The sequence below is a fragment of the Phoxinus phoxinus genome (genome assembly GCF_949152265.1).
Source record: "Phoxinus phoxinus genome assembly, chromosome: 2".
Taxonomy (NCBI): domain Eukaryota; kingdom Metazoa; phylum Chordata; class Actinopteri; order Cypriniformes; family Leuciscidae; genus Phoxinus; species Phoxinus phoxinus.
In genome coordinates, this window is record NC_136877.1 from 52,895,361 (window position 1) to 52,916,827 (window position 21,467).

General features: G+C 44.7%; 1 protein-coding gene across 1 annotated transcript; it reads right to left on the bottom strand.

Moving 5' to 3' along the window:
- Positions 1 to 1,873: 1,873 nt before the first annotated feature.
- LOC306993370 (perlucin-like) lies at positions 1,874 to 4,620 on the bottom strand. Its single transcript, XM_079603078.1, has 4 exons — positions 4,568 to 4,620; positions 3,896 to 4,255; positions 2,514 to 2,599; positions 1,874 to 2,445 (listed from the first exon to the last, which is right to left on the bottom strand). Exons 1-4 carry the CDS (start codon positions 4,602 to 4,604, stop codon positions 2,326 to 2,328), a joined length of 603 nt encoding a protein of 200 aa, XP_079459204.1. The 5' UTR covers positions 4,605 to 4,620; the 3' UTR covers positions 1,874 to 2,325.
- Between the last annotated feature and the right edge of the window lie 16,847 nt (positions 4,621 to 21,467).

The following is a 21,467-nucleotide window of genomic DNA, read 5'->3' on the forward strand; positions in this document are numbered from 1 at the left end:
CGAGGTGGGACTTTTCTCAGGCTTCAAATAGCATCTACACAAGCCCTTCGCTCTCTTGGCCTTTTTTCGATAGGTTTAGGCTGCCGTGCTGTCCTGCTGGCCACAGCAGGCCTTGACTCTCAACCAGCGTTCATTCAGGAGAGAGAGGACTCTCTCAACCACAACAGAATCCAGGACAATCTCAGGAGTTTGGCACAACGTCTTCATTTCAATGCAGAAGAAGTCCATCACAACTCCCACCTTTGCTCTGTTGTTTCTGGACTCTACTGCTGCTTCTTCAGGTTAATGTCTGTGGGGACCCCCCACCGGGGCCCATGGGCCCCTGCAGGCTGCGAACACAGCCGTCTAGGCCTTCACTCTCCCAACAGAGTCAGACTGTATTTTCTTCAATCCAACTCAGAGGAAAACTGCAACTTTTCCATTACTGAATGGGCAGCCATCTACTCTTCCGACTTCCTCACTCCTTGGATACCAGCATGGCCTCTCTGGCCCAGGGCCGACAAGCCACAAATCTGCAGGTGCTCAGCCATGTGCTCATGGAGAGAGAGAACTTTCAACCAGAATAAAGTCGAACTAACCAGGCAAGTTCATCATATCTTCTTCCTCCAACGGAGAAGAAAACGATTACAACTTCCATGTTTGACACTCTCGGAACCATCAACAACTTCAAGATTTGTATCCACTGCACAACCCATGCAAGCATCAAATTAAAGGATTAGTTCACTTTAAAAAAAACTTTTGCTGATAATTTACTCACCCCGATGTCACCAAGATGTCCATGTCTTTCTTTCTTCAGTGGAAAAGAAATGAAGGTTTTTGATGAACACATTTCTCCATATAATGGACGTCAATGGGCCCCAAACGGGTCAAGGTCCAGATGACAGTGTCAGCGCCGCTTCAACGGGCTTTAAACGACACCAGACGATGAATACGGGTCTTATCTAGCGAAACCATCGTCATTTCAAACATAAATAAACAAGTTTAAGTTTTATAAGCACAAGCGCTCGCCTTGCTCTGTTCTGTGATGCGCGTTCGTGACGTCACGTGATACGCAGTTACGCTGTAAAGGTCACGCTTGACGAGTCAGTGTTTACAGATGTGCGGAAGGAGGACCATACACACATATTCACATGTCTTTGTGTCAGTTTATCGTTTAAAATGCCCATCTCGTGTGTGTATCCTGGTGTTGGAATATTAAAAAGCCTAAAAGAAAATTTTTCGTCAGGACAGACATTTTTTACTTTTCACAGAAGCGTGACCTTTACAGCGTAACTGCGTATCACGTGACGTCTCGAACGCGCATCACAGAACAGAGCAAGGCGAGCTTTTTCTTTCTTTCTTTTTCTTTCTAACTAATCTAATTCTTTCTAACTAATTTTTTCTTTCTTTCTTTCTTTCTTTCTTTCTTTCTTTCTTTCTTTCTTTCTTTCTTACTTTCTTTCTTTCTTTCTTTCTTTCTTTCTTTCTTACTTTTTTCTTTCTAACTAATTTTTTCTTTCTTTCTTTCTTTCTTTCTTTCTTACTAATATTTCTTTCTTTCTAACTAATCTATCTTTCTTTCTTTCTAACTATTTTTTCTTTTTTTCTTTAAACTTCTAACTACTTTAAACTTTAAACTACTTTAAACTTCTTCAAACTCTCATGTCCGGCTTTTTCAAGCCAACTTAAAGTTTGTCTCAAACTTTTTTTTCTAGTTGTTAGTGGTGTTTCATTATTTGCATTGTTCTTTATTATTGCACACCATAAGAGACATTTTTCTTAAATACACTATATATACTTTATTATATTTTGGGGTGACCAGTTTGCTGTGTGATCCAAAGATGTACTGGGACGTACCTGTTATGTCTTCATGACAAGAAGCACAAGCAATATTCCTCTTAGGAAACTTTTAATAACTGATATGCACAAGCAGGATAACATGCAAGCACATGCTCAGCATTCTCTCTGACGCTTCTCTTCTACTTCACATGTATGTCTAACTTAAGAAGCTTGAGTGCCATCTAGTGGTGCAATAATGTAAGAACATCACAGTACATACAAGAAAAGAACAGAGACTTCTAACTAATTATTAGGAATAAAATACGAACCCCACTTATATCTGTCGGTCCTGTGTCATTTTCCTTCGGCCACACTAGCTTTTCTACTTGACTACTCATAAAACAACCCTGAACAAAAGAAGAAGAAATACAGAAGACTTCATAATTAAACAAGACACATTTGGAAAGAAGATAAATAGCGATAAACGTCCTCTGCTGTTTAGCATTTTCCCAGTAAATAACTAACATGATTGAATAAAAGCTTGAACAGCATGTTCACAGTTTCTTTTCAAAGGCAAGTCTGGCAACTCTCGCGGTCCTTCGTTTGGAAGACGTTCCCATCGGATTGGATTCTCCATGAAAGTTTAGCTTCTGCTGACTCTCCCTTCTCCTTCAGGATCTGCTCCACCTGAAGAACACAGACTTCTGGATGATATTTCTGCTGTCTTTTCCCAGTGGAATTACAAGAGGACTCACCTTCGCTAAAATCTCTTTCTTCACTTCCGGATCGTTCAGATCTTGACCTGATTTCAGCTCCAGTCTCACGATCTGTCTCTTCTTCTCTGTGGGACGAACACACTGATGAAGTCATAAAGAACGCTGTACGATCAAGATAATCTGAGAATGATGATGAACAATTTTGATGGTTTTTGTTGTGAATCATTAGGAATTTGTCATGTCCGATTCTAAACATCCACAATCGTGTTTGATGCTTAATATTCATGAGCTGCTGTACACATTTTCAGCTAATTCAGGAAAAAAAAAATAACTTTATGGATTTACATTAAGATAAACACCTCTCTATTTTGACAGACAAATTAAAGACATGCCTTAAAGTCCCCCTGTGTGGAAAATAAAGTTGTTTATATGTCTATGTGGAGTTATTAATCTGCTTTAAGACAAATCATGTGTAAGTTCATAAGTGGACAGCATTGCTGAGTATTTTCTGCTTAAAACTGCAGTGAACCAAAGACAGTCTCAAAAACACTAATCGCTGGTGTTTCTGACGTCACACACTACCTTGACCAATCAGATCAACGTGTGATCGTCAACCAGTGGATCTCTGAGTGAGTGAGTGAGTGGAGGCGGGGCTCATTTGCATATTTATTGAACCGCAAATACTAAATGAGGCAAGAGTGTCGAGTTACATTCAAGATATTTTAAGGCATGAAGACTTTTTTTTCCAATGAAAAAACGTTTAAATATGTAATTTTGGGGATAAAATGATTGACTACAACTTTTCATTTAAGAATATTGTCACCCTTATTGTTGTTCATTTTTAAAAAACCTGAATAATATTATATCTATTATAAATGAAACTAGCCTATATATTGAGGCAAATATTGTCTCATAAATGTGAATTGAATGTGAGACATAATTTATTGAATTTTGTTTGGAAATTAGTGCAGAGATTTCAACATTGCAAAACATCATTATCGTTTGTTCCAAGATTAATATAATCCTCAGTATAATACTGATTTTTCAAGACCGAGTTGAAATATTGAGAAAACAAGTATGCATGATAATGAAATACTGATAAAAGACTCTGAATAATGTTGTTGAAAGACATTTATGGTGCCACTTTCTTCAATATGATGTCGATCAGCTCATTACCTTTAAAGGGGAAGAAAAGTCGCAACAGACAAAGAAAATTCTCCATTTTCTCAAAAAATGCATTATGCATTTTATTTAAGAAAAAAATAGACTTTTAAAACACTAAGAAAATCTAAATATAGGACAGTCTAATTTGAGAGGCATCTGAATTATATTTCTGCATTTGTGAGGCCAAAAACATTAAAAGATGTAATTCTTAATTTCTTATTAAGGAAAAAATGTGTATGTTAAGATGATCAACTCACCAAGATGACACACAAAAGAACATGTTTTCCTACATTCCTGGTCATTCCATTGGTTATATAAGACATTAACACACCACTGTACACCACCGTAATTGTTGGGTTGGCCAGGTGCCCAGTCTGAAAACGTGGATCCGCTGTGATCTGACCAGATTAAAGGAGACTTATTCGAAGTCCGATGGAGTCCGATCCAACCGGTTAAATTACCCAGCACTTTTAGCAGATTGTCGTTGTCCTCCTTGTCATTGACGGTGGCGAGATCAGTGTAATGCTGTCGGCAGTGGGTCTGAGCCTCGGACCAGTTCACAGCCAGAGGCACGAAGATGAAGTCATGGAGCTGTGAGAACGCCACGGGCGTCAGCGCTGAAACACAACATGCAAACATCTCATCTCATGCCTTCTGGAAAGTGGAATACAGTCAAATAATCAATGCATTAACAGTAGTTATTGAAACCTTTAGTATAACAATGCACACTGCAATATTCATGTGCATATAAGTATTATACACAGTAAAAAGTAATAATCAGTTGTTATAGGGATGCACTGATAGGAACATTTTGGCCGATACCAATAATTCTATATATTTGAAAGCCGATAACCGATATATTTGCAGATAAATCTAAATTTTATATTTATATAATTTTGAGAGTCTGATTACAAAAACAAAAGTCTCACCATGTCCCAAACGGTCACGGTTTCTTGTCATTGTCATGTGATATCTCTGTTTGTCATGTGATCCTTGTCTTGTAATTAGTCTGTATTTAAGCCCTCATGTTTGCCATGTGTCTTTGTCTAGTATTGAATGTTTCTCGTCCAGGTTCTTGTTTTGAGTTTTCATGCCTTTGTTTTATTCTTGTTCACGTTTAGTTCATTAAAGTTGCGTTTGGGTTCTCAACCAGCTTGCCTCCAGTGGATCATTCGTAACACAAACACACAATTATAAGGTTCTCGTGATAGTTTTATGTAGCCGATATGACCGACTTGCACTACTTTACTGTACTTTCCTTTTTTGAAGTGATTCTAATTATATTTCAAGCAATTAAAAACCATTATGTTGGACAGTGTGCATCTGAAGAGTCTCATCTGAAGGAAATAATACATTATTTATCGACTTTAATATATCGGCCACATTTTATCGGGCCGATAATAATAACATTAAAAATTAACATATATTGGCCGATACCGATATGTTGGCCGATATATCGAGAATCCCTAGTTGTTTGACAATTTAACAATTAAAAATGAGTTTTGTTGGTGTAATATATTTAGATTGATACAGTGAATGTTAAATGTTTGTACTACAGGATATAAAAGGGCAGAAATTAGTAAAGTCTGAGGATTTTTATTTGGATTTGTACACGTTTGATTTGATTTGAACACGTTCATGCTCTTGTAGACTGTAAGAAGCTATTAAAGAGATGTTTCTACATGATGTAACCCATACAGATTAGTTTTGTTGGTATAAATGAATGTATTTTGGTTGATTCTGTGAAAATAATGTTTTTGACTTGAATAAAAGCAGTTGATTCACAGAAGATGAAACTTTGGTAAGAAACATGAAGTCATTGATAATGAATGTTAAGAAGCAGTTTTTCCAGACTCACCTGATAACAGCACAAAGATCACAGCGCTCCTCATGACCAATGCTCTGCTCTGAAAGCTTCGACTCCGGGTCAGTTTGAGGAGTCTGTCGTGCTCTTTTACGTGCTTGATCGTGACACACTCGTGTTTTACATTGAAAATAACATTCAAAGCATGTCAGGATCCCAACCAGATCAAACCACTGACATCTGGCTTGTGAATGATGTACAATATTAACATATTTGCGTTATATAATATGACCCTAACCCTAACTTGGTCATTTTATTTTTAATTTGTACACATATAGTATGGAGTCAGTACGATTATTTTGTTTCTGAATGTTCACCAATGCTGCATGTATATTACATTTTAAAATGTCTTAATTTAATGTGATGACAAAGCTTGATGTAAGTTTTCAGTGTAATATGATTATAATTATTTAGCTTCTAGTCATTCTACCCAGGCAGGAAAATAGTGTCTGCCAAGATCCGGCCCACACATGGATACCACACGGCCCGGATGTGGGCCGGATCTGGGCCGATTCTATGTTGCTGAAACATTTCTGATCACTACTGAAAATGCTTCTGCTGCTTAATGAATCATAGAAACGTGATACAGTGTCTGTTTTCAGGTTTCAATGATGAACAGAAAGTTCAAAGGTCATGCTGTTAATCTTCATTCAAACCGACGAGTGTTTGTTTTGCAGAATTTGTTTATCGTGCTTCAGTCTGGGACACAAAGTTCAGACTCATTTGTTTCTGGGATCAAACCCTCAAACTTTGGGTTTAATCTATTAATCTTCCTCCAGATTCACGTGGAAACTCTGTAAAGTGATTATATAAGATGAATAAAAAAGATGAAAACAAATGCAGTCAAAATAATAAAAAGGTGATGTAAAGGTAAATAATGTTACGGTGACGATATTCAATTTATTTCAGATTTGAAGATGATTTCCATGACAAAACATGGAAACTTTCAGTATTTGTGCTCCTGCGGACTTTAAAAACCAACAACTTTAAAAACGTATCAGTTTATTCACTAATAAACGCAATACCTGATGCAAACAAAAATGTCTCTGTTTACGACTGTAACCTCAATTCCCTGAAGAGGAAACTCGCACTGCATCGACTGACGCTGTGGAAACGTCTATACCAACGCCAACATAGCAAGAAGTGACTGTCCGGTGTGAAATCGAGAAGAGTGTTGAGACTGTCTGGTGTAGAGTCCAGGTCCAGAGAGAACCTCACAAACTTATGCGGTGAGGACCACCCTGCCGCATCACAGCCATACAGAGCAACTCTTGAAATAAGGGCCTTAGAGGCCGCCATACTCCTAGTAGAGTGGGAATGAACAGCCATAGGAGAAGGCTGTCCGGCCGACTCATAAGCAAGTGCTTACAACTGCTTAGATGCTGGGGACCCTTTGTTAGGGGGCCAAAACATACGAACAACTGTTCAGATTTACGCCACAGGGCAGCTCTGTGGACATAAGCATCTAGTGCCCTGACTGGGCATAGCAGAGTGTTATTTTCCTGGTCCGGATCATGGAAAAGGAGGACAAAAGGCCTGCAGCATTATAGATCTATCCATGTTAATGGGGACCTTAGGAACGTAGCCTGGTCTAGGATGAAGGAATGCTTTAACCATACCTGGTGCAAATTAGAAGCATGAAGGTGAAACCGACAAGGCTTGCAGATCTCCTATTCTTTTAAGAGAAGTGATAGCGAGGACGAACAAAGCTTTTAAGGTCAGAAAATTGTCCGGAACCTCCTCAACCAAGTCGAAGGGAGCCAGGGAAAGGCCTTGAAGGACAATGGCCAAATCCCAAGTCGGTACCCTGGTACGAACTGCAGGCCTCAGCCTAAGAGCACCACGGAGGAAACGAGATAGGGTTTCTCCCCAAAACACATGATGGCCCCTGAGGTCTGTGAAGAATGGCAGGTAAACAAATAAAATAACATACAATATTACATATATTTATATAGACCACATAAACAACACAATATACTGTATATGTCCAGGAGTGTAAGATGAATGAAATCAGTATATAAAAACAAAGCACAACACTGTCATGGTTGCAGATTTGTTCTGATAGTAGCCAGTGCTTAAGCTTGGTTTTAAAAACAGTGAAGCTATCAATGCTTTGGATGTTTATGAGTAAGGAATTCCACATCCCCAATACTCTAACCGAAACAGCTGTTTGACCAAAGGCTGTTCTTCTATACCAAATCTCCCCTAGCAGAAGCTCTAGTCCTACCGGCACTTCCGTTATGGGCCAGGCATCCCTTAAGAGGAGGGGGATCCAAGATTATGGATAATTTTATACATCAGGTAAAATACAAATTTATTAAAAATTTAAAAATTTAACTTTTTCAAAATGGTACAATGATGAAAGTCCCTTGGTTTTTGGTCTAGCACTTTCATCATTTGTTTATGGAGGGAGTACACAGGCTTAAGTGTAGTCGCACCTGCCTGTGACCAAGTTGTTGTACGACAAGTGAGGGAGAATCAAAGTATTTTAGAACCTGATGTTTTTTTAATTATTTATATTAAATGTAACTTTATTTATAACCCTTCTTGTTTTTCAAAAGACAAGTGTTGGTCAATTATTATTCCTTAATATTTGATTACAACTCTATACACATTATATTATATTATATTCTACACACAACTCTACCTCTCATTCCAGCCGGATGATCCGATGGTTGCTGCTCGTATCTCAGCCTGACAGACATTTACTGCTGGATGAAGGACCGCCACCTTCAACTAAACCTTGTGAAGACAGAACTGCTTCTAATCCCGGCCAACCCAGCACTACACCACAACTTCTCCATTCAGCTAGGCTCGTCATCCATAACTCCATCAAGGTCAGCCTGGAATCTTGGAGTTGTGATTGATGATCAGCTAAGCTTCACAGACCATATTACTACAACGGCCCGGTCCTGCAGATTTGCTTTATACAACATCAGGAAGATCAGACCCTTCCTATCAGAGCTACACAACTCCTGGTCCAAGCGCTTGTTCTCTCCAGTTTGGGCTATTGTAATGCTCTCTTAGCGGGTCTTCTGGCATGTACTATCAAGCCTTTGCAACTGATCCAGAATGCAGCAGTGAGGGTGGTCTTCAACAAGCACACGTCACACCTCTCTTCATCAGTTTGCACTGGCTGCCAATCGCCGCTCGCATCAAATTCAAGGCACTGATGTTTAACTACAAGACAACCACTGGCTCTGCACCAATATACCTAAACTCGCTAGTTCAGACTTATGTGCCCTCCAGAAGCTTGCGTTCTGCAAGTGAACGACGCCTTGTGGTGCCATCATCCCAAAGAGACACAATATCACTCTCACGGACCTTTACCTGGACTGTTCCCAGCTGGGGGAATGTCCTGTTTCCAGACAATTCCATCTCAATTCCAGCCATTTGCAATAAATGTCTGAAGACACATCTTTTGCGTCAGCACCTGACCAATTAATACTAGCACTTACCTTTTCCATTCTATACTATTCTATTTGTTTGGTTTTTCTAATTTAAAGAAGAAAAAAAACGTGACACGTGTATTGTGGTAGACTAACTGAGACTTGTTACAGCACTTGTATACTGTTGCCCTCTTGCTGGTCCGATTGCTTCTATTGTTCACCTCATTTGTATGTCGCTTTGGATAAAAGCGACTGTTAAATGATTAAATGTAAATTATATGGAAGGATGGATATTTAGAAGTATGATTTGCCTCAAAGTTATAATTTGGGACTTTAGCTGCATGACTGACTCGCGCAGAACTTGCAGATTCAAAATGGGACGCAACCCCCCATCCTTCTTTGGAACGATGAAGTACCGACTGTAGATCCCGGTGTCCCTGCTGGAGGGAGGTACATGTTCTATGGCCCCTTTCCTCAACAGTGTTTTCACTTGTTGTCCCATTACCAGAACCTGCCCGTCACCACGGCCCAGCACGGTGGATAGGACCCCCATAAACCACTTTCCCACAGCCGTCGTGTAAGTAATGACGGTTCTCAGATCAGTCCTAAGGCTGCGGCTGAGAGCACGGGATGTGCGTTTTGCAGAATTTGTTTATCGTGCTTCAGTCTGGGACACAAAGTTCTGACTCATTTGTTTCTGGGATTAAGATCTATTAATCTTCCTCCAGATTGACGTGGAAACTCTGTGAAGTGATTATATATTATATATATTTGTGGTCAGAATGATTGGCACCCCTGGTAAATGTGATAAAAAATGGCTGTAAATTTTTTTCGATCTTTCGATCTTTCATTCAAAAAAATTCAAAAAATTCTGGTCGGCTCGGTTGTCGAGACACTCCGGAGACAGCCGAGCCGACCAGCGGTGACGCCGGATGGCCCTCGAGACAGGTTCAATTTCCCTTTAACTTCATTTTTTCTTTTATTATTAGCCTACCATTGTAATTATTCAGTATAAATAGTCAAATTATTAACATTTCCCCACAAGCAGTTTATACATGATACCAGTCAGTGCCAGATTTTTTATATATTATGTATTTTATTTATATATTTTTTAAATGCTCCACTCTTCTCCACAATGGTAACCCAATCTAATTTAAATGGTTCTAATCATTCTGATGTAATTGAACATTAAACACAATTGCACAATAACAAGTCCTCCCCTTTTCTTGTTTTCTCAACAACAACAAAAACATAAAAAAACCCCCCACAAAATGTTAACATTTATTGTCAAAATTTGAATTTAGTTTGGAGTTAGAATGAAAGAAGAAAGATTAGTTTTCTAGATTAGAAATATTAGATAGAATGGCTCGCGTTTGGACTGTAATATTTCTCTAATCTATTTAGACGCGCACCCGGTGGTTTTCGGCTAATATCTCAGCGAAAACACCACCAAAAATCATAAACCTTGTACTGTTCTTTTCAGCTCGACTAGACGGTTCCACAGAGCTCAGCGCAAGCCGGATCCGTCGGGGTTGCTTCTTCTTCTACTTTTTCTCCTTAGGAGTATTACCGCCACCTACTGTATACCTTGCGCACATGAGTAATGGAGTTGCAGGAAAAAGAAAAAGAAAAACATCCCAGAGGATCAAAGCCCAAGCTCCAGCTGGCGCTGCGTGCTCAGCTCCTCCAGCTTCCACACTGAGCTCCAGCTGGCGCTGCGTGTTCAGCTCCTCCAGCTTCCACACTGAGCTCCAGCTGGCGCTGCGTGTTCAGCTCCTCCAGCTTCCACACTGAGCTCCAGCTGGCGCTGCGTGTTCAGCTCCTCCAGCTTCCACACTGAGCTCCAGCTGGCGCTGCGTGCTCAGCTCCTCCAGCTTCCACACTGAGCTCCAGCTGGCGCTGCGTGTTCAGCTCCTCCAGCTTCCACACTGAGCTCCAGCTGGCGCTGCGTGTTCAGCTCCTCCAGCTTCCACACTGAGCTCCAGCTGGCGCTGCGTGTTCAGCTCCTCCAGCTTCCACACTGAGCTCCAGCTGGCGCTGCGTGTTCAGCTCCTCCAGTTTCCACACTGAGCTCCAGCTGGCGCTGCGTGCTCAGCTCCTCCAGCTTCCACACTGAGCTCCAGCTGGCGCTGCGTGTTCAGCTCCTCCAGTTTCCACACTGAGCTCCAGCTGGCGCTGCGTGCTCAGCTCCTCCAGCTTCCACACTGAGCTCCAGCTGGCGCTGCGTGTTCAGCTCCTCCAGCTTCCACACTGAGCTCCAGCTGGCGCTGCGTGTTCAGCTCCTCCAGCTTCCACACTGAGCTCCAGCTGGCGCTGCGTGTTCAGCTCCTCCAGCTTCCACACTGAGCTCCAGCTGGCGCTGCGTGTTCAGCTCCTCCAGCTTCCACACTGAGCTCCAGCTGGCGCTGCGTGCTCAGCTCCTCCAGCTTCCACACTGAGCTCCAGCTGGCGCTGCGTGTTCAGCTCCTCCAGTTTCCACACTGAGCTCCAGCTGGCGCTGCGTGTTCAGCTCCTCCAGCTTCCACACTGAGCTCCAGCTGGCGCTGCGTGCTCAGCTCCTCCAGCTTCCACACTGAGCTCCAGCTGGCGCTGCGTGCTCAGCTCCTCCAGCTTCCACACTGAGCTCCAGCTGGCGCTGCGTGTTCAGCTCCTCCAGTTTCCACACTGAGCTCCAGCTGGCGCTGCGTGTTCAGCTCCTCCAGCTTCCACACTGAGCTCCAGCTGGCGCTGCGTGCTCAGCTCCTCCAGCTTCCACACTGAGCTCCAGCTGGCGCTGCGTGTTCAGCTCCTCCAGCTTCCACACTGAGCTCCAGCTGGCGCTGCGTGTTCAGCTCCTCCAGCTTCCACACTGAGCTCCAGCTGGCGCTGCGTGTTCAGCTCCTCCAGCTTCCACACTGAGCTCCAGCTGGCGCTGCGTGTTCAGCTCCTCCAGTTTCCACACTGAGCTCCAGCTGGCGCTGCGTGCTCAGCTCCTCCAGCTTCCACACTGAGCTCCAGCTGGCGCTGCGTGTTCAGCTCCTCCAGTTTCCACACTGAGCTCCAGCTGGCGCTGCGTGCTCAGCTCCTCCAGCTTCCACACTGAGCTCCAGCTGGCGCTGCGTGCTCAGCTCCTCCAGCTTCCACACTGAGCTCCAGCTGGCGCTGCGTGTTCAGCTCCTCCAGCTTCCACACTGAGCTCCAGCTGGCGCTGCGTGCTCAGCTCCTCCAGCTTCCACACTGAGCTCCAGCTGGCGCTGCGTGCTCAGCTCCTCCAGCTTCCACACTGAGCTCCAGCTGGCGCTGCGTGTTCAGCTCCTCCAGTTTCCACACTGAGCTCCAGCTGGCGCTGCGTGTTCAGCTCCTCCAGCTTCCACACTGAGCTCCAGCTGGCGCTGCGTGCTCAGCTCCTCCAGCTTCCACACTGAGCTCCAGCTGGCGCTGCGTGTTCAGCTCCTCCAGCTTCCACACTGAGCTCCAGCTGGCGCTGCGTGTTCAGCTCCTCCAGCTTCCACACTGAGCTCCAGCTGGCGCTGCGTGTTCAGCTCCTCCAGCTTCCACACTGAGCTCCAGCTGGCGCTGCGTGTTCAGCTCCTCCAGTTTCCACACTGAGCTCCAGCTGGCGCTGCGTGCTCAGCTCCTCCAGCTTCCACACTGAGCTCCAGCTGGCGCTGCGTGTTCAGCTCCTCCAGTTTCCACACTGAGCTCCAGCTGGCGCTGCGTGCTCAGCTCCTCCAGCTTCCACACTGAGCTCCAGCTGGCGCTGCGTGCTCAGCTCCTCCAGCTTCCACACTGAGCTCCAGCTGGCGCTGCGTGTTCAGCTCCTCCAGCTTCCACACTGAGCTCCAGCTGGCGCTGCGTGCTCAGCTCCTCCAGCTTCCACACTGAGCTGCAGCTGGCGCTGCGTGTTCAGCTCCTCCAGTTTCCACACTGAGCTCCAGCTGGCGCTGCGTGCTCAGCTCCTCCAGCTTCCACACTGAGCTCCAGCTGGCGCTGCGTGCTCAGCTCCTCCAGCTTCCACACTGAGCTCCAGCTGGCGCTGCGTGCTCAGCTCCTCCAGCTTCCACACTGAGCTCCAGCTGGCGCTGCGTGTTCAGCTCCTCCAGCTTCCACACTGAGCTCCAGCTGGCGCTGCGTGCTCAGCTCCTCCAGCTTCCACACTGAGCTCCAGCTGGCGCTGCGTGTTCAGCTCCTCCAGTTTCCACACTGAGCTCCAGCTGGCGCTGCGTGCTCAGCTCCTCCAGCTTCCACACTGAGCTCCAGCTGGCGCTGCGTGTTCAGCTCCTCCAGTTTCCACACTGAGCTCCAGCTGGCGCTGCGTGTTCAGCTCCTCCAGTTTCCACACTGAGCTCCAGCTGGCGCTGCGTGCTCAGCTCCTCCAGCTTCCAGACTGAGCTCCAGCTGGCGCTGCGTGCTCAGCTCCTCCAGCTTCCAGACTGAGCTCCAGCTGGCGCTGCGTGTTCAGCTCCTCCAGCTTCCACACTGAGCTCCAGCTGGCGCTGCGTGTTCAGCTCCTCCAGTTTCCACACTGAGCTCCAGCTGGCGCTGCGTGCTCAGCTCCTCCAGCTTCCACACTGAGCTCCAGCTGGCGCTGCGTGTTCAGCTCCTCCAGTTTCCACACTGAGCTCCAGCTGGCGCTGCGTGTTCAGCTCCTCCAGTTTCCACACTGAGCTCCAGCTGGCGCTGCGTGCTCAGCTCCTCCAGCTTCCAGACTGAGCTCCAGCTGGCGCTGCGTGCTCAGCTCCTCCAGCTTCCACACTGAGCTCCAGCTGGCGCTGCGTGCTCAGCTCCTCCAGTTTCCACACTGAGCTCCAGCTGGCGCTGCGTGCTCAGCTCCTCCAGCTTCCACACTGAGCTCCAGCTGGCGCTGCGTGTTCAGCTCCTCCAGCTTCCACACTGAGCTCCAGCTGGCGCTGCGTGTTCAGCTCCTCCAGCTTCCACACTGAGCTCCAGCTGGCGCTGCGTGTTCAGCTCCTCCAGCTTCCACACTGAGCTCCAGCTGGCGCTGCGTGTTCAGCTCCTCCAGCTTCCACACTGAGCTCCAGCTGGCGCTGCGTGTTCAGCTCCTCCAGCTTCCACACTGAGCTCCAGCTGGCGCTGCGTGTTCAGCTCCTCCAGCTTCCACACTGAGCTCCAGCTGGCGCTGCGTGTTCAGCTCCTCCAGCTTCCACACTGAGCTCCAGCTGGCGCTGCGTGTTCAGCTCCTCCAGTTTCCACACTGAGCTCCAGCTGGCGCTGCGTGTTCAGCTCCTCCAGCTTCCACACTGAGCTCCAGCTGACGCTGCGTGTTCAGCTCCTCCAGCTTCCACACTGAGCTCCAGCTGACGCTGCGTGTTCAGCTCCTCCAGCTTCCACACTGAGCTCCAGCTGACGCTGCGTGTTCAGCTCCTCCATCTTCCACACTGAGCTCCAGCTGACGCTGCGTGTTCAGCTCCTCCAGCTTCCACACTGAGCTCCAGCTGGCGCTGCGTGTTCAGCTCCTCCAGTTTCCACACTGAGCTCCAGCTGGCGCTGCGTGTTCAGCTCCTCCAGTTTCCACACTGAGCTCCAGCTGACGCTGCGTGTTCAGCTCCTCCAGCTTCCACACTGAGCTCCAGCTGGCGCTGCGTGTTCAGCTCCTCCAGCTTCCACACTGAGCTCCAGCTGACGCTGCGTGTTCAGCTCCTCCAGCTTCCACACTGAGCTCCAGCTGGCGCTGCGTGTTCAGCTCCTCCAGTTTCCACACTGAGCTCCAGCTGGCGCTGCGTGTTCAGCTCCTCCAGCTTCCACACTGAGCTCCAGCTGACGCTGCGTGCTCAGCTCCTCCAGCTTCCACACTGAGCTCCAGCTGACGCTGCGTGTTCAGCTCCTCCAGCTTCCACACTGAGCTCCAGCTGACGCTGCGTGTTCAGCTCCTCCAGCTTCCACACTGAGCTCCAGCTGACGCTGCGTGCTCAGCTCCTCCAGCTTCCACACTGAGCTCCAGCTGGCGCTGCGTGTTCAGCTCCTCCAGCTTCCACACTGAGCTCCAGCTGGCGCTGCGTGTTCAGCTCCTCCAGCTTCCACACTGAGCTCCAGCTGGCGCTGCGTGTTCAGCTCCTCCAGTTTCCACACTGAGCTCCAGCTGGCGCTGCGTGTTCAGCTCCTCCAGCTTCCACACTGAGCTCCAGCTGGCGCTGCGTGTTCAGCTCCTCCAGTTTCCACACTGAGCTCCAGCTGGCGCTGCGTGTTCAGCTCCTCCAGCTTCCACACTGAGCTCCAGCTGGCGCTGCGTGTTCAGCTCCTCCAGCTTCCACACTGAGCTCCAGCTGGCGCTGCGTGTTCAGCTCCTCCAGTTTCCACACTGAGCTCCAGCTGGCGCTGCGTGTTCAGCTCCTCCAGCTTCCACACTGAGCTCCAGCTGGCGCTGCGTGTTCAGCTCCTCCAGCTTCCACACTGAGCTCCAGCTGGCGCTGCGTGCTCAGCTCCTCCAGCTTCCACACTGAGCTCCAGCTGGCGCTGCGTGTTCAGCTCCTCCAGTTTCCACACTGAGCTCCAGGATGATCAGAGCTACTTGCTCCTCCTCCTCAGGCTCTTGATCCGGTGATCTAGTCCTGTAAGCTCTAAACATGTTAGCACGTCTTTAAACCTCTGTCTATCACTCAACCCCTTTCCCAATAGGTCCATGGTACTCACTGGCCTGTTCTTTATATTACTAAAAAGACTTCTTCATATTTACTAAGCTTAAAAAACACACGTTTTACTGTTTCAACAACACCACATTCACACGTACCATGTCCATGCTTTCCCATTAATGCCAGTGTTGAGTTTAACCCTGTATGACCCATCCTTAGTCTAGAAATCATTACTTCTTCCTTTCTACGTCTTCCATAGCACAATTCTTTATTCCCTACTGATTTTACAATACTATAATACCACCTACCTGTACTGCTACTTTCCCATCTTTGTTGCCATATTCTTATTATTTATCTATTAATTATTTCTCTAACTTAATTTCTTCCTAAAGGTATCTTAATATCTATCAAGTCTTTCCTTAACGCCTCTTTTGATAATTTATCCGCTATTTCGTTTTCCTACTATCCCAATATGTGCCGGCATATGAGATGCCAGCATAACAAAAGTATACAATTATGCCCTGTTCAGCCTATATAATAATGTATATATTTCTACTAGCAGGTCTTCTCTCTCAGTTTTTGTTGACAATATACTTTTAAGTTCTGATGCAGAATCTGAGCAAATTACAGTCGACATCCTATTTGGCTTAGTCTGCTCTAACCACTGCAATCTACTATTATAGCAGTTATGCCAGGCTCACACTACAGGAGTTTTGAAATCCTTTCTTACCTCAAATCTTAAACATGCTCATACTAAAAGATTTGAAAATCGCGGCGCATCACACACTACAAAAAGATTATCGTGCCAGAGGAAGCGCCTCACGTGATCTATGCAGAAGATCGGAAGGGGGAAAGCGGATGTAAACAAAATGGATACTGTAACACGAAAATTTGCTGTATCAATAATGATCGTTTGTTGTGAGAAAAAGCGGAAGAATAAACGAGTGTGGATGAGAAAATGGTTGGGGAGACGGACTGAACATGGATTGTCAGTTCTTCAGCGAGAAATGCAGGTAAGAAATGTCTGTCACTTCCGTCTCGTCGTAGACTTGTTTCCTATTGGCTATTGTGACAGTACTGACGTAATCACAATCTTGCTCATCCCGATAAATATCAAACATGTTTAAGCCCGATTTGTGTGAGAGCAGATCGGGTGGGGCAAGATTCGATCTGTGAACGCCTCACATTACCAGATAATCTGCGCCGAACATCGCAACCGATCGAGGTCCTCGACAAGATTTTTTCTCCGATTCTCAGGAGGGGGATAAATCGGCCCAAAACTCCTGTAGTGTGAGCCAGGCATAAGTTCTGTTGAATATACAGACATTTATCACTCAACTTTAAACTTATTTTCATCTTAAATTTTGGAATATATACTCCTACTCTCTTTCTTACTATCATTTTTTCCATTACCTTACATAATGTAAATGTAAGAGCAATTGGCCCATTGCTACTTGATTTTGTTGCATCTTTACCTGGTCTTGCTACTGGTATCACTATTGCATTTTCCCCTCTTTGGGTAATGTGCCTTCATTCCATATCTGGTTATCTACATCCAGTATTACTTTAATGTCTACGTCCGGTAAGTTTTTTTAACATACTATAGCTTATCCTGTCTCTCCCTGGTGTTGCTAATAGCCATTTTTAGCTCAAAGAGATTAAAATCATCATCCATGTTACTATCCACTTCTTGTTTTTTCATACAAACATTCTCATACATTTTATTTAACTCTTATCTTCTTTTTAAAAACTTATCACTCAAGTTTTCAATGCTATGGACTTTAGCAAATGTTTTGGCCAATATTTCTATCTTTTCTTTATCTGTTCTGGCCAGCTTTCCATCTTCTTCAATTACAGGACCTTGTTTGTGAGTATTGATACCATTCATTTTCCTCATCATTCTCCATACCACATGCACTCCCGTCTCTCTCCCAATTGTGTTACAGAACTCCTGCCATGCTTTTCTCTTGGCACTTTTAATTACCCTTCTTGCAGCTGCCCTTTTTTCTGATAATCTATTACTGTATCTTGAGTTATTAACCTTTTTAATACCCGGAATGCCTTATTCCTTTCTTTAATTGCCATTGTGCATTCTTCAGACCACCATGGAACATTTCTCGTTCTTTTTCCATTGCCTCTTATTGATGGTATAGGTTCGCTGCTAAAATGATTTCACTTACTACTTTTTTTATATCTCTCCTCAATATTCCCTTCCAGCTTCATATTTTTGAAATTTTCTTCACGCAACACAGAAAACTCCTCCCAGCATGCCTGTTTAAATCCCCACCTTGCACACTGGCTGAAGCTTTGCTTTTGTACCGCACTCTGAATCTCACAGACTACAGGCCAGTGATCACTTCCCAAATCCTCTTGTGCGCTCCAAGTGCACTTACTGCTAATGCAGCTGATGTAAATTTAAATTCTTGACCGTTTGCTATTAAACTCCTAGCATTCCAATGTAGTTGTAGGAACGACATCTTACAACTACTGAGTCATATCCATGGCAGCTGCTTTCAAAAGCCCATGCACCTCCTCTGCTGAAACTCCTGTTAACTTGAGAAACGTATTAGCACATCCTACGATAATCCTTAAATTGTCAGATTTCTTTTCCACTTGTGAGGTACCATTCACCACCGCACAAATGAATGCCACAAAGTCAATGTTGTTTACTATGCAGATCTGGCTCATTCCTCTCATGATTTACTTCTCTCTGAGATTAAGATTCCATCCTATTTCCTCGCACATTAGTTACCTTCGGTTCATCTTTACCGTTGTCTTTTATCTTACGCATAGCTTCTGCATATGTTACATTTTGCACAGTTTTTATTTTTGGAGCTTGGCGGGCTTCTAGTTGTACAGGACATCCAGCGTATGCTATGTCCACCGCCACAGTTACAGCAGTTAATCACTACGCCCTCCTCACACTTGCCATATTCATGAACCGCCCCCCCCCACACACACACACTTTGCACACCGCATTCTCCCTTTACAAAAATGTGCAGTATGTCCCATCCGTTGGCACTTGAAGCATCTCAAAGGCGGAGGTATGAACTCTCGCACCAAGAAGCTAACAAATCCTAGCTTCACTCTTGTGGGCAAATTACTCCCTTCAAACTGAATCATCACGCTCAGACTCTCACATCTTGTGTTGTCTTTCCACATCTGCAGTCTTCAACTAGAGACAACTGTGCCTTAGATTTAATATCATCCACACTTACATTAAGAGGTACTCCTGAGATAAACCCTCCGATTCCATCACCTATTTCTGTGCATGATATCTTTCCTCCTGCCAGCGTTTTCATTTTCAGAATTTTTTATTTTTGCTTTTCATCCTTACATTTAATCATTATTCGTCCATTGTTTAGACAAGCTACAGCTACTCCTATCTCTTTCTCAATTGCCATCAATAATTTAACAGGATGAGTTTGTTGTTCTGACTGCTTAGCAAAAGTAAATAGCACCTTGTTCGTTCACAATCAGATCCATCACCCATGCTGCTCTTTTTCTTCCTTTTATTATATCTATCTTCCTGATAATCCATTTCTTGATCATTGTCGTCATCCGATGTTTCTCCCCACGCTTTCCTCCCTTCCGCCACATTTCCGTCGGGGTTACGGCCGTTTGAAGCCGTTGGTAGGTGGTAGTGCTCGACTCTAGACGAACTGAAAAGAACGATATAAGTTTCATGATTTTGGGTGGCGTTTTCGCGGAGATCACCGGGCGCGTCGGTGACGTCTCGATCTCAGAAGAAAATCGCTCGTATCTCCGCAACGCGAAAACCCAGAGAGCTCAAATTCGGGTAAGGAGGGACCCCTCGCTAGGACCTTTGAACGGTTGTAACTCGGGGACCCGGGCGAGTTGGACCTCGTGGGTGAGCTCTTTTGAAAGGCCTCGTCGCGCATTAGAGATTAGAGATTGGGGAATATTGAGCGAGGGGTTCTCGAGATATAAGCCGAAAAAGGTGGAAATGCTAATTACAAACATCCCCCACTCCCTCCATGGTCTTTTTGGATTCTAGACCCACATCGCCACCCGGTGGACATGCATAGTTTTGCAGACCCTGTTTGTTTACACACACACATACTAACATCTAAACCTACAAAGTGTTCCCTCTCAACCATGCATTATTGTGAAGTATAGTGAACCTTTAATATGATGCAAAACACAGAAAGAAAGCTTGAGATTTTACTGAATCGCAGACATTTTTCTACAAACACACTCTGACAACACAGGTCTGTGTAACCTCAACTTTGCCTTTCTGAACTTTGCCCCTTTAATTTTAACTACCTGAACAAGACACAGAAAATGTATTAGGCACACTTTAAACTACATATTATAAGCTTTACAGAGACATGCAAAACATGGCTGTTGCATACAAATTGAATGAAATAAAATTATTTTAACAGGAGGATCAAAGTAGAAACCAGGTAAAGTGCTTACTGCTTACAGATGGTCACCACGCCAGAAAACATCGCCACCCGGTGGACATGCATATCAGAAGCATTTAAGACAGAATCCCCTCACGGCTCAAAACTGACTTTAGTTCAGTGCTGAATTCTGCATGCTGGCAAATCCTCGGATAATAAAAGATATTATGAAAGATTCATTATGCAGTCAGCTTCATTGATAATAACAGAGATTAATAACATTGATGTCAGCTTTTAGGAATTATTAAGGGAGCACGCATTCAGTCATGGCAAACCGTGCAAGCAGCCTGCTTACTTTTATGTTTCACGAACAGTGGATTGTGAATGTTAATGCTTTAATAACCAATCATTTATCAGGAGCATTTATGCTGATGTGTGTGGCGACACGTAGGCTAACACAAAGTTAAGTTACACTTAGTACAATAGCATAAAGAACATATACCTGGGAGGCTGAATAGGCTAAACTAACTAAACTTCGGTTAAAAACAAAATACAAACTATCGCCACTGCATCCTCTTCGTCCGCCGTGATTGTTTACTCTGAAGTCACGTTTGATCTCAAGGGATTTTGCGAGATTTCCCGTCTGACCTGGGAATGCTCGGGAGTCAAATCGGTTTGTGTGTGATGTGTTGATTTTGCCGTGTGGTTGCGCACCACACACTGTACGACCAAAACTGTTAGACCCGTGATTTTTTATTGCCGTGTGTGGGGTCTCTCAGGTTTGGAAAATCGGCCGACAATTTTAAACTCGTCCCGTGTGAACCAGGCATTACCGGTCAGCAAGTTCACCAAGCTCTCGATCTCACTCCTAAACACTGGATCCATTGAGTTCTTCCTCGGTGTCGCTTCTGAACAACTCCGCTAACTAGAGCGCCCTCTCGCGGCTGTAGACGGTAATGTTTTCTCTTGGTTCATCTCAGTCAGTATGAATTAATGTTGATATATAAGTCGCACCTGACTATAAGTCGCACCGGACTATAAGTCGCAGGACCAGCAAAACTATGGGAAAAAAAATTATCTTCTTTTAATAACCAATTTGGCTTATTATTATTTTTTTCCTGTCTTAATTTTATTTGTAATCACTTATTTGTAATCACCTACTGCCATATTCCAGTCTGTGTTGACGTATTCCAATTAGTTGTACCATATTTTGTTTCGTTATTGAGTATGCTAATTGGTTTAAATCTGAAATATTGGTGTGCATTCCAGTGTATTTCAGTGTGAATTGAGTTACAAATTTCATTCTGATTGACATGTATTTCTGTGGATTTGGCATTTATCCATTGTCCTCCCATCGACCGCTGTTACTTATTTAAAACAGCAGTCAGAATAAAACCCCAATTTCAGAAATCATAGTTTGCTTCAGGTGTGTATTTCCTCCATTACACCCGGTTACATGAGTACTCTTTATAACACCATTAAAGAGATGGAGATGTATTCTGTTCAAAACACGGCACAACCTACAAAACTTTTAATTGTACTTGGAATTGCTAAATTGGGGAAACTGCCAAAACTCTCAAACTGGTTGGGCAACTGACACGACCTCAACAATATTAGTTTATTTGATCATTACAGTATCA

Excerpts from the sequence above, each read along its gene's own strand:
- LOC306993370 (XM_079603078.1), bottom strand. The coding sequence starts at position 4,604 with ATGACAATGACAAGAAACCGTGACCGTTTGGGACATG. Across the intron at positions 2,600-3,895 it reads TTCTTTTGTGTGTCATCTTG|AGAAGAAGAGACAGATCGTG; the intron begins GTGAGTTGATCA and ends TTCGTCCCACAG. Across the intron at positions 2,446-2,513 it reads AGAAAGAGATTTTAGCGAAG|GTGGAGCAGATCCTGAAGGA; the intron begins GTGAGTCCTCTT and ends TGTGTTCTTCAG.